Source organism: Pelobates fuscus, chromosome 11, assembly GCF_036172605.1.
Source record: "Pelobates fuscus isolate aPelFus1 chromosome 11, aPelFus1.pri, whole genome shotgun sequence".
Taxonomy (NCBI): Eukaryota; Metazoa; Chordata; class Amphibia; order Anura; family Pelobatidae; genus Pelobates; species Pelobates fuscus.
Window position 1 is genome coordinate 18,219,580 of NC_086327.1, and position 13,422 is coordinate 18,233,001.

General features: G+C 42.3%; 1 protein-coding gene across 1 annotated transcript; it reads left to right on the forward strand.

Annotated features, from left to right (window-relative positions):
- The first annotated feature begins 8,369 nt into the window (after positions 1 to 8,369).
- LOC134577092 (chemerin-like receptor 1) lies at positions 8,370 to 13,100 on the forward strand. The gene is made up of 2 exons (XM_063435742.1): positions 8,370 to 8,441; positions 12,042 to 13,100. The coding sequence occupies exon 2, from the start codon at positions 12,050 to 12,052 to the stop codon at positions 13,094 to 13,096; it is 1,047 nt and encodes a 348-aa protein (XP_063291812.1). The 5' UTR covers positions 8,370 to 8,441; positions 12,042 to 12,049; the 3' UTR covers positions 13,097 to 13,100.
- Positions 13,101 to 13,422: the final 322 nt, after the last annotated feature.

Genomic DNA, 13,422 nt, shown 5'->3' on the forward strand with positions numbered 1-13,422 from the left:
TTAGATATGGCCTTAGTGACTTGGTTGGGTAAATTCTGTTTGAACCCTAATATGGAGAGTAAGCCTCTTTCAATATGCTACAAAAGCCTTTTATATGTAAATAGGGAAGAAAAGTTGCCTTATATGATATTATGGGAACGAGACCTATCAAAAACCTTTGATCTATCCCATTGGTATCAAACTATAAAAATTACTAAACAAATATCTCACAGCCTTACATATTGGGAAGCTTATAGCAAAATATTAATGCGTTGGTACTTAGTTCCCGCAAAAGTGTCTCGAATGTATGAAGCTGCCTCTGACAGGTGCTGGAGGTGTCAAAGGGAGAAGGGAACTTTATTACATATTTTTGGGGGATGCTCTCGTCTTGTACAGTTTTGGAACGATGTTAAATTAGTAATTCAAATTTTAATGGATACAGTGATACCAAATTTCCCTGAGTTCTATCTTTTACATATATACCAAGAGTGGAGTCGAATAAAAAATAATGTAGTTATTATTCATATATTAATCGCTGCAAAAATAAGCATTGCTCAAAATTGGAAAAAAACAATCCCACCATATATTTTGGAAGTGCAGGAAAGAGTAGATAAGACGTATGAATATGAGAGAATAGTAAATAAAATAGAAGGAAGAGAAGGTGGCCATGAAAAAGCATGGCAAGATTGGTTAGCATATAGGTGTAAGGTATAAATAGAGGTTATAGCAAAAGGAGGAATAGCCTAAAACAGATATGAGGTTAAAGCATGTACATTATTGCATATTAATGAATAATTGATAGGGTATGACTGCAAAGCTGAAAGATTTAGGTAAAATAGTGTTAAAACTGTTAAAACAGGACGAATATGCTGAGCATTCCGCTTGTGAGTAAGAACTAATTGTCAATGTCAATTATTTTTACTTTGCATACTGGTATAAGTTGAATATAAGGATTATAAATTAAATCAAGGTAATAGCAAAGAAAAGTAAAATTGAATTTATTTTGTTTATGTATTTTTATTTTATTTCATTTTATGTTATTGTGTTTTGTGTTGTTTATGGCTTGTGTTGTTTTTTCTGTGTGTGTAAGAAATAAAAAAATAACAATAAAAAAAAAAAAATGAAGGAGAATGTGGCGAAACCAACCTCGCCACTGGGCCCTGGAGAAGCCTGTTTGCTAGCCTCCTACCTACTGACTATGGCCCCTGGGTTATTTAGGGCATATTGTACTGTATATTGCTGCTACTGGCCCTTTTAACAGCATCTATGGACATATTGGGACTTTTGGGACTACTGTCCCTTTAAGATTGTGAAGCATATTCAAGTGTACTGCCTGTAATATTATATATGTATTTATAGATGTGTTAAGTTTATCCTGGGTGATTTGTATGCAGCATTCTGATTGTTCGGTAGAATCACTCCATTCAGTATATTGAGTGAAACTACCGAACAACCAGACCACCCAGGAATGAGTGTGCCTCCAATTACCGTTTGCAACAATGTTGCAAACAGGTAATTGGCAATCAGTGCAGTGTGGTCTTTGTCCTCTGGGTGGCCGCCATTCGGGAAACAAACACGTGGCGGCGGCCATCTTAAACTACCGAACAGCGGTGTTTTGCCGTCGAGTGTCTGGAACTAAAATCGGACACTTGACTAGGCAAACACCGCTGAGACCTCCATACTTTCAGAAATTCGTATGGAAACTACCGAATGACCCGCCGTTCGGTAGAAAGAGCCCCATAAACAAGGGAATTCATTCAAACCCTCTCCAGGCTCTATAACACAGGCAATTCGCCTGTTTTCATTCCCTTGTTTGTGACCGACCGCAGGGCCAAAATGCATGGAACTGTTTTCGGATACTTTACCCATGCGGTCGGTCAAATCTTTGGAACCCCATATCTCCCGAACTGTTCATCCGAATGACTTGAATTTTGGATATGTTTCCCCCCTGAATAAGGGCTATCCAGCGATGCTGGATTTAAAGGTGTACCCCCTGTTTTTGGGGTACATCCAGAACTTGGCTGAAAAGGTGTACCGGATAATTGGGTTTAATGTTATCTGAGGGGAGGGGATGTGTGGGCTGAACCATGTATGTGATTGGTTATTTTATGCCTCCCCCTGGGTGTGGCCTGTATGTGTATTATTGTAATAAAAGCCAGGCTGGATGAGACAGTCGAGAGTTCCTGTTTTACCCTCAAAGTGATGTGTCGTCTCATTATTGGGGGAAGGATTTATTGTATGCTGTTCCAGTTGACTGCTAGGAGTACAAGCCTATTCGTATGGTTCCTATTCAATGGTCTACAGCATTCATACGCTTGGGAGAATTTAAAGGTTTCTCGGATTCGGTGATTATGGTGTCTGCCAGAGTGCTTGGAGTCCTCAGGAAGCACTAGGAGCATCCATTAACGGAGGTACCAAGTCGGGGTGCCAGTTGATCCGTTACATTGGTGGCAGCGGTGGGATGGCGTCCTAGTGTGAGGTAAAGCAGCTCAGAGACACTGTTTGGATTTACAAATTGAGGGCAACGCTAGCAGTCGTGCAGCGCCCCTGGGAGCAGACAAGTATGGAAGGTTCTGGCTCTGGAGATGATTGGCTGGCCGAGGTGAGGCAGCGAGTGGCCGAGTATGGGGATGATATACCCATGGAGACACGCCGGGTGATCTGGAACCAGGTCATGGCTGAGCGAAACACAAGGCTGGACCGAGAATTCCGGTTGGCGAAAGAGAGGAAGTATGCTCAGCAGCAGGAGCGTTACAGCAGCCGAGTAGAGGCTGCATCCGAGGAGGTTAGCCGTCTTTCCCTGAGGCGGCGGGAGGAACCCGAAGTGGGGGTCCTCATAGACTGGTCCTGTGAGGAACCACAACAGGCAGGTAGAGATGGGACCAAGGTCTCTCCACCGGGCCCACCGGGATGCTGGGCAGCCGGCCCAAATCCCCAGCAGCAGCCAGAGTTGCCAGGTGGGGAAGCAGGTGGCCCTTACTCACAAATGTTGAGGGGCCTCACGGATTGGTCCTGGGAAGACCCACAGATGGCAGGTGGAGATGGGACTGCGGTCTCTCTACCGGCCCTACAGGGATGCTGGGCAGTCGGCCCAGATCCCCAGCGGCAGTGTGCGTTACAGGGAGCTGAAAGTGCCGTTCTTGCTCCCCAGCGGCAGTCTACGGTGCAGGGAGAGGAGCCTGTTATCCCCTCTCCCCAGCGGTTGAAGGTGTGTAAGGGAGAGGAGTTTGTTACCCCCTCTCCCCACCGACAACCTAACCCACCAAGGGGAGACAGTAAACCCCTCACCAGCGCAGATGGGACCGTGGTCTCTGCGCCCAAGTTACAGGGAGCTGAAGGGGCCGTCCTCCCTCCCCAGCGGCAGTGTGATTTGTTGGGAATTGGGAGCCCAGTCTCCATTCCCCAGCGGCAGTGTGAATTGCAGGGAATTGGGAGCCCAGTCTCCATTCCCCAGCGGCAGGCTGAGTTACAGGGGGCAGAGGTAGTTGGTCCTACCCCCCAGCAGCAGAGTGATATGCCGGGAAGGCAGTGTGAAGTGCAGGGAGAGGAGAGCAGCATCCTCCCTCCCCAGCGGAAGGCTGAGTTACAGGGGGCAGAGGTAGTTGGTCCTACCCCCCAGCAGCAGCGTGATTTTTTGGGAATAGAGAGCCCAGTCTCTATTCCCCAGCAGCAGGACACTGAATTGGGAGGAGAGACAGTCGGTCTCCCTCCACAAAGACTGAAAGTAGGCATGGGAGAGGAGATTGTTACCTCCTCTCCCCAGCGGCAGATCATCAATGGGCAGAGTGTTCTAATGGGAGAGGAGATTGTTACCACCTCTCCCCAGCGGCAGATCATCAATGGGCAGAGTGTTCTAATGGGAGAGGAGCTGGTTACCACCTCTCCCCAGCGGCAGCTTAATGTACCAGGGGGAGACTGTAAGCCCCACACCTGTGCAGATGGGACCGTGGTCTCTGCACTTCCAGCACAGGGGGTAGGGACGGTCGGTCCTGCCCCCCCACAACAGGGCTGTTTAGCCAAAGGGGAGACAGTCGGTCTCCAGCAACCAGGCTCCAACCAGACTACTCCTGTAGTAGTGCTGGCACCAGGGCAGAGTACCGCTGGTCTCTGCCCACTCAGCAACCCACCAAAACAGCCTACCAGTCCCCCACACAGCCGGGGTGAGGCACCTGGACCTGGACAAGTTTTTCCATTACTCAGGTGTAGTAACCATTTATTGTGGGTGGGCTGTACTGCTGTTTCTGTTTTGTGGGTGGGCTGCTGGACTAACAAGGGCACTGACCGGCAAGAGGTCAGGTACCCTGTTAGTCTGTTTGGAAAAGGGGAGAAATGTGGCGAAACCAACCTCGCCACTGGGCCCTGGAGAAGCCTGTTTGCTAGCCTCCTACCTACTGACTATGGCCCCTGGGTTATTTAGGGCATATTGTACTGTATATTGCTGCTACTGGCCCTTTTAACAGCATCTATGGACATATTGGGACTTTTGGGACTACTGTCCCTTTAAGATTGTGAAGCATATTCAAGTGTACTGCCTGTAATATTATATATGTATTTATAGATGTGTTAAGTTTATCCTGGGTGATTTGTATGCAGCATTCTGATTGTTCGGTAGAATCACTCCATTCAGTATATTGAGTGAAACTACCGAACAACCAGACCACCCAGGAATGAGTGTGCCTCCAATTACCGTTTGCAACAATGTTGCAAACAGGTAATTGGCAATCAGTGCAGTGTGGTCTTTGTCCTCTGGGTGGCCGCCATTCGGGAAACAAACACGTGGCGGCGGCCATCTTAAACTACCGAACAGCGGTGTTTTGCCGTCGAGTGTCTGGAACTAAAATCGGACACTTGACTAGGCAAACACCGCTGAGACCTCCATACTTTCAGAAATTCGTATGGAAACTACCGAATGACCCGCCGTTCGGTAGAAAGAGCCCCATAAACAAGGGAATTCATTCAAACCCTCTCCAGGCTCTATAACACAGGCAATTCGCCTGTTTTCATTCCCTTGTTTGTGACCGACCGCAGGGCCAAAATGCATGGAACTGTTTTCGGATACTTTACCCATGCGGTCGGTCAAATCTTTGGAACCCCATATCTCCCGAACTGTTCATCCGAATGACTTGAATTTTGGATATGTTTCCCCCCTGAATAAGGGCTATCCAGCGATGCTGGATTTAAAGGTGTACCCCCTGTTTTTGGGGTACATCCAGAACTTGGCTGAAAAGGTGTACCGGATAATTGGGTTTAATGTTATCTGAGGGGAGGGGATGTGTGGGCTGAACCATGTATGTGATTGGTTATTTTATGCCTCCCCCTGGGTGTGGCCTGTATGTGTATTATTGTAATAAAAGCCAGGCTGGATGAGACAGTCGAGAGTTCCTGTTTTACCCTCAAAGTGATGTGTCGTCTCATTATTGGGGGAAGGATTTATTGTATGCTGTTCCAGTTGACTGCTAGGAGTACAAGCCTATTCGTATGGTTCCTATTCAATGGTCTACAGCATTCATACGCTTGGGAGAATTTAAAGGTTTCTCGGATTCGGTGATTATGGTGTCTGCCAGAGTGCTTGGAGTCCTCAGGAAGCACTAGGAGCATCCATTAACGGAGGTACCAAGTCGGGGTGCCAGTTGATCCGTTACAGAGAAGAAAAGGAGATTCGAGCTGGAAGGAAAAATGACGTGAACACTCCACATTATTCTGGACACCACATCATAAGGCTTTGGTACCTGGGCCTGGCAGGGAAACTCTGGACCTTCTCATCTCGCCAGGTAAAAAAAAAAATATCAGTGTTAATGTGTTCACTTTTATTTACTGAGTGTCAGGAAGCACAGAGTGCAGCTGGGTAGGGGTGTTGCTGATTGGCTAGAGCGGTCAGCTGGCACTCTAAACCCATCAATAGCTCCCCATTCATAAAAAAGTAAAAAACTTTTATGAACCGAGAACTAGCGATTGGCTTAGAGCGTCAACTGTCCACTCTAGCCAATCAGCGGCACCCTTGCCTGACGTCAATCTGCACTTCCTGACACTCCGTTTCAGATGTCGAATACCACTGAGCGACCTGGAGCTGGAGGAAGCCTTTGGGGTTAAACTATTTGAGAGCGGTTTAACCCCTTAAAGGAAAGAGAGCACCCATGGGCTTCCTGGCATCATAGCATTTTCATTTAGATGAAGTTGTTATGGTGACCAGAATGTTCCTTTAATTTGCTTAACCCTTTAAGGACCAAACTTCTGGAATAAAAGGGAATCATGACATGTCACACGTCATGTGTCCTTAAGGGGTTAAAGGAACACTATAGTGTCAGGAATACAAACATGTATTCCTAATACCATAGTTGTCAAAACGCTATTCACCCTGGCTTTATGTGATAATGACTATGCTCCTCCCCTTCATGACACTGTCAAAAAGGGGCCAAGCATGGATGTCATTACATTTATGCCCACCCCCCCCTGGAAAAATTCCTGCGGACGCCCATGTCTGTCAGTATGTATGTATATATCAGTATGTATGTGTGTGTGTGTATGTATGTATGTATGTCTGTCAGTATGTATGTCTGCATGTATATGTGTGTGTGTGTCAGTATGTGTGTATGTGAGTATGTATGTATGTCAGTGTGTGTGTGTATCTGTATCTCCTTATGCATGTGTGTGTTTCTCAGTATGTGTGTGTCAGTATGCCTGTATGTCTGTTTCAGTATTTGTATCTGTTAGTATGTGTGTATCTTTCTGTGTGTGTCTGTGTCCGTTTGTGTCTGTGGGCGGGCTTGAAGGTGGGCCTTCGGGGGCCCAGACCTTGAGCTGTGTTAGGGGCCCCAAAATTTCTGATGGCGGCCCTGACACAGATACATATACAGACACACAGATACACATACAGACAAACATATACAGACACACAGATACATATACAGGCACACAGATACAAAGACAGACAGATACACATACACATACATATACAGACACAAACACAGATACACATATACACATTCAGACACAGATACACATACATACACACAGATACACAGATAGACACACAGATACAAAGACAAACAGATACACATACAGATACTTATACAGACACAGATACCCACATATACACATGCAGACACACATATACACATACAGACACAAAGATACAAGGACAGACAGATACACAGACAGACACACATATACACATACACATACACATACAGACATATATACAGACACACAGATACACATAGAGACACACAGATACACATACAGAAACACAGGTACAAAGACAGAAAGATACACATACATACATACACACATACAGACACACAGATAAACATACAGACACACAGATAAAGACAGATAAACAAACAGGTACACAGATACACGGACAGACACACATACAGATAAAGATGCACATAGAGACACAGATACATAGACACACACAGGAAATATTGGCATTTTTGTTAGCCACCCTCCTATTTCATACCCTTTAGATGCAGGAGGGTGACTTCCCTGGAGTCCAGTGGATAGCTGAGGTTCTTGGGAGTCAGAGCTCCCACTCTGCCTCCTCCACTCCTCCTCCCGCGTGGCTCGGTTATTGCTGGGAGGAAGTGACTGGAAGTGACCAGGCTGGCATCATCAGAAGGGGGCCGTTCATGCTATCAAAGGGCTGTAGCGCTGTTTGGACCCCTGAAAATAGATTGCTGTTGGCTGGCCCTAAGAGTATGGGCCACCAGATGAGTCCCTGAATGCGCAGCCCTGGTGGTAGTAGCACACAACCCCTATGACCACAGTTGGTACGCTGAATACTAAATTTGGCCAGGGTTTGTGACCCAGTGGCTACTTAAAAAGACTTAAGATATCCCATTTTGAAAATGATGGTTTTCTACTTTTGCAAATGGTATGCCATTCTTGGGCTGCAATATGATTTCAAAGGCAACATAGGCTCAGCAAACCAATCTGGCCCATTGCAATGTGTACACCTATATTTGACCCTGTAACTTTCCAAAAACCCATAAAACCTGTACATGAGGGATACAGTTGTACTTGTGAAACATTGCTGAACCAAAATATGTGTATTTTATTGCAGTAAAAGCTGACAGTATTAGGATATTCACAGTTAAAATGTTGCGCAGACCACTTTTTTAGATTTTATTAATATTAAATTATGTTTCATATATAAATATTTGTTGTGAAATTAAATCCCTGTTTCTCCTGAACAATATGATATATAATAAGTGTGGGAGCATTTAATATAAAAGAGGTAAATTATGGTTGAACAGACATATAGTAAAATTCCAGGTTTTTTTTTGGTCAGAATGTGTACAATTGCCTCCCTCCTTAAGGGGTTAAAATCTTCTACAGTTACACTAGAGATCAGTCTGTGACGTCAGCAGTTAACAAATATAAAACAACTGGCACAAACAGAAAACTCAGAACTGGGACAGAAGGGGAAGTGTGGGTCAGATCAACACAGACATCCAGATACAGTAAGTAATGATATTTCTACACAATTACTAACCTCATGTATTGCATTCAGGCACATACTACAAAACTTGCAGACGTTCAGATATCTGTCGGAGATAATATACTGTATTGCAGTGAAATACAAAGTACAGAAAATATGAAAATAATTCATATTTGGGGATTGTGTTTATTAAGTCTTCAATGAAAAAGAGTTACTTTCGCTCTATCCCAAATCCAAAATATGCACATTTAAATATCAGAGGTTTTTATTATCACTGATAGCACCATTAGAGTGTGAGCTCACCTGCTACACTAACAATTCACCTCACTGCTTTCAGCTAAGAGGCAAAATCTCTCATGAGACAGAAAAGGGTATTCTTGCAAACCATTAACCCTTAATAGAGCACCCATAGGGTGGGCAGCAGCACTGTAACATGGTGGGTAATACAAAACGTTTTATTCCAAGTCTGTTTAAAAAAGGCAATTTTTTTTAACCCCTTAAGGACACATGACATGTGTGACATGTCATGATTCCCTTTTATTCCAGAAGTTTGGTCCTTAAGGGGTTAAATAAAGAGGTATGGTTGTGGACCGGGTCCTGGTTAAGTTATATCGGGGTAAGACTGAAGCGTCTTTTAATAGATTTAACAGACACCGTATCCTTTAGAATGGTCCTAAGGCATGGTGTATTGTAAGATGGCAAATGCTGTTATATTCAGGATTTTTAAATGCTTGGGTAGAAATAGGTAACAGAAGAAAGATGCGTTTTGTTTATGAGAGATTTACTATCATGCGATAACATGATCCCTTTTAGGAATTCACTCATGTTAAAACCTTTCAAGTGGAAATTTACATTTCTTTTCGATTGATAGATAAAAGGGAGTTATCTACAGGTAAAAATGTGGGAAGTAATTCTAAAATGTGGAGCAGTAACCATGGCAACAAATCGACCTTTCCTGCGGATTGATATTTTTTTTGTCACATACTCCTTACGAATTTGCCCCAGTGTGTTCAGCAGAAGAAGCTAAGCAATGCCTGTGAACTTGCTAACTAACTACTTAGTATTGTATTATGCACCTCATGAGCACTACACACATCTTACTAGCTCAGGCATAGAGATATAATAATAATAATAAAAAAAAAAAAACATGAGGTTTATCAAAGTGTATTTCCATAAGGGGAATTGTCTTAGCATATCAAACACAAATACGTTCATTCACCAAAATAGCTCTGTGGGATTCAGTCAAACAAAAGGTTGAATTTCAAAGAAAAAAAAGTTTTGGGGGCATTTTTACTTTTGGACCCTTCAAATGTGCAATTGAATTCTTCAGAAACCCTGATACAAAAAGCAAGCCTCCTTTATATGTTATGTATCTGCAACGCACAATAACTGACCTTAAACATAGAAAAGTAAAAACAGACTAAGTAGTAAGTCATAAAATGAGGAAAAATGATTGTGAAAAATATGTTTTTGGGTGTGTCAGATAGTGATTTTTGCTGACTTGACTTCCTAATGTTTGCCTGTCAGAGTTGGCAAATATCTTGGAATAGATCAATTGGAGATTTTTTTAAGTGTGGTGTATGAGCTTAGATTCAAATCACTCTTTTCAGTTATTTAAGCCCTGAAGCAAAATGATTTAAACACTTAAGGATCAATGCTATTTTATGATATTATCACACTTCGGACCCTATCCTGGTTCAGCATATTCTGCTGATATCATGGATCTACACAGCTTTGCCATCACTAAATGAGTCAGACATTTTGATACAGTATCTCTGTCAGACCATATTTGCATTGATTAGTAACATTCATACAGAGATCTGTGAGTTTTGTGTGCAAAAAAGGCCATTCATTATAATAGTTCTCAAGGCCAAACATATCCAGCCCTAATACAACTATTCTGTAATTGACCATGTAGCTAATATCCCCCATATTTCACACACTCTACACCCCTATAATACCTGTTTCTCACTCACAGCTCACACCGTACCTACACCGTACCTACATAACCGTCTTTTCACAGAGTTTATTTACCCATACGTTTCCATATTTAGAGTTTTTTCTACTCCTGCCAATCCCTTCCTATCTTTTACCTTGCAATACCCTACCTTGTTTTTTCAGCCTTGCTTGTCCGTGTCCTGCTTTGTTAACACATCCTCTCCTTATCAGATATTTTTTAGGTGTATCTCTCTGTGTTTTGCTCTTTCACCTCTGTCTGTCAGTGCAGCATTTTTTTCTAACCTTTTCTGTCCTCACATTGTATTTTGAAGCTTGTGTTCTTCAGAAGATAAAAAGTACAGGAATCTGCCATCCTATTCTGTTGCATTGTACAGAAATAGCAATGAATATTTATTATGTAGTCTTAAAGGGAAACTATAGTGCTGTATTCTTAACACTATAGTGCCCTCTACCTCCCCCTCCTTCATGGCTCCCCTACCTGATTTAGAGCCGATGTCCTTTGGCATGGGGTCATGCTCCTCCGCTGCCGACATCAGCCGATGGGGGGAATCCTTAGAGCATTTGTGGCTTCCCCCATAGGAAAGCATTTAATCATTGGGGTTTTCAATGATAGTAGCCCTCTCCACTCTACTGAGACCGCTCTTATCAAAGTGATGAATTACCTAATGATACCTAATTTCAATGATAGTAGATGTCCTCATGCAATGTGTGAGATTCTACTCACCAGAAAAATTACAACAAGCTGTAGTTCTTCTGGTGAATATAGTGTCCCTTTAACTCTGCAAATATTACCATTGCAGGGTTAAGGGAACCTTCTGCTCCTGGTGCTTTAAAAACAAAGTTAGGAGCACATTATGTGTTTCCCCCGATTTAATAGAATCACATTAAAAACTGTAATTTCCTTTGCTCTCATACATCTTACTGAGATGCCTGTGTGGCTGACCTTTAAGGCTACTCAGAAGGCTATGACTGGTCATTCCCCAACACATATTTTCTCAATGGGGATGGCATTTAGTAGCTGCAAATACTAAATCTGCAGCTATTGCACGTTAAGTTTTTATATATGTCCTAAGACAACACGCAAAAATAATTGCACTGACGTTTTCTATGAGGGTTTATCGACAAAATTGTTAAACAAAAATTTTCTTTGAGTATTTCTTTAAGGAATGGAGTGTTGCTTTAAGTTTTCAGTTGTGTGAGTGCTACATATCCCATAATGCTTAGCCCACCTTAAGGATATCTACTAACAGGTGAAATGCCTAGAATGGCCACACTAGTCATGTGTGTTCACTGAGAGGACTTCCAATACAACTAACGCAAAAAGAAGAAGTAAAAATCATGTGAGCATAAGACAATAGTAATAAGTCCATTATAAAACAATAACGCTATAATGTTTGTTATTTCTGGAATGCACCCATTTTTTTGTGCATCTCCCATATCACTCAGCTGTCTGAGGATAACCTGTGTCCTACCCTATTAACAGCATTTCAATAATTCATTGGTTATATTTTGATAAGTACTCTTATAGTTGCTAAACTGTAAATATTCAGAACTACAAAACATCTTTTTTGGGGGGAGTAGAATGGAGTAGAATGTTCTAGTCTTTTTTCATGGATTCTACAGAGTCGTGCTGATAGTCCTAATGCATTCTTGTTTTTTCCAGTTAGGAGAATGGAGAACATTACAACCTTTACTCTGTCCCTCTACACCATGGATGATCGTTCTGAGTATTCAACTGATGAAGAAGATCACAGAGGTATGGACAGCCTCCATGTATTTTCTATTGTGGTCTATGCTGTGGCCTTCTTGCTGGGGACAACAGGAAATGGCTTAGTCATCTGGATCGCTGGTTTCAAAATGAAGAAAACAGTCAATGTAGTGTGGTTCCTTAATTTGGCCATTGCAGATTTTATCTTTACATTCTTCTTGCCTCTGAGTATTGCCTACCTTGCTCTTGGATTCCACTGGCCTTTTGGTACCTTCATGTGCAAGCTAACTAGTGCAATAGCATTCCTCAATATGTTTGCCAGTATATTCACACTCACAATCATCAGTATAGATCGCTGGATCTCTGTTGTGTTCCCTGTATGGGCCCAGAACCATCGGACACCCCGTATGGCTTCCATAATATCCCTTGTTATTTGGCTTTTTGCACTGAGTTTCAGTTTAACATATTTTATATTCCGTGACACAGTTAAAAGGGATGATGGAAGGATGTACTGTTTCAATAACTTTCATGAAGAAGATGAATATTTGCGAGGTCTGAGGCACAGAGCTACATTGATTACAAGATTTGTTGTTGGCTTTGTCATACCTTTTACAATTATTACCATGTGTTATGTAGTGATCACTTTACACCTCCATAGAAATCGTATGGCGAAATCTACCAAACCCTTTAAAGTAATTGTAGCTGTTCTGCTTTTCTTCTTTTTCTGTTGGTCACCATATCATGTTCTATCTTTTTTGGAACTGTATGCAAATGACAATGGTGATCCTTTGCTACAAAAAGTCTTATATATTGGAATTCCAGTTACCTCCAGTTTGGCCTTCCTTAACAGCTGTGTCAACCCGTTCCTCTATGTATTCATAGGTCGAGACTTCAAGACGAAATTCAGGACCTCAGTCCAGGCTATTTTTGAGAGAGCATTCAGTGAGGACCTTCCTCAATCAGATTTCAGGAGTAAAAGTAAATCCACTTCTGACTCTCAGTTACTTTGAAATAAAATTGCATTTGGACATTAAATAGAATTTAGGCAAGTATCCAGTAATATTTTTTGGCACCATACTTCCTCTAAAAATATATAATATATAATAAAACAAAAACAACAAAAAAAGAAATGACAGTACACTGTTCATTCTGGAAAAAAAGGTTTATGTACAGAAAGCTATAATACAAATTGCCACTCTACCAAGTGTATGTATGTATTTTCCAATATTAGATATATGTTTTTAAAATTCTGTTGTGATATTTTAGAAAACTTTGCTCCTAACAGTGCAATCATATTCCTTACTAATTCCTATAAGCAACCATTATTTATTATTTG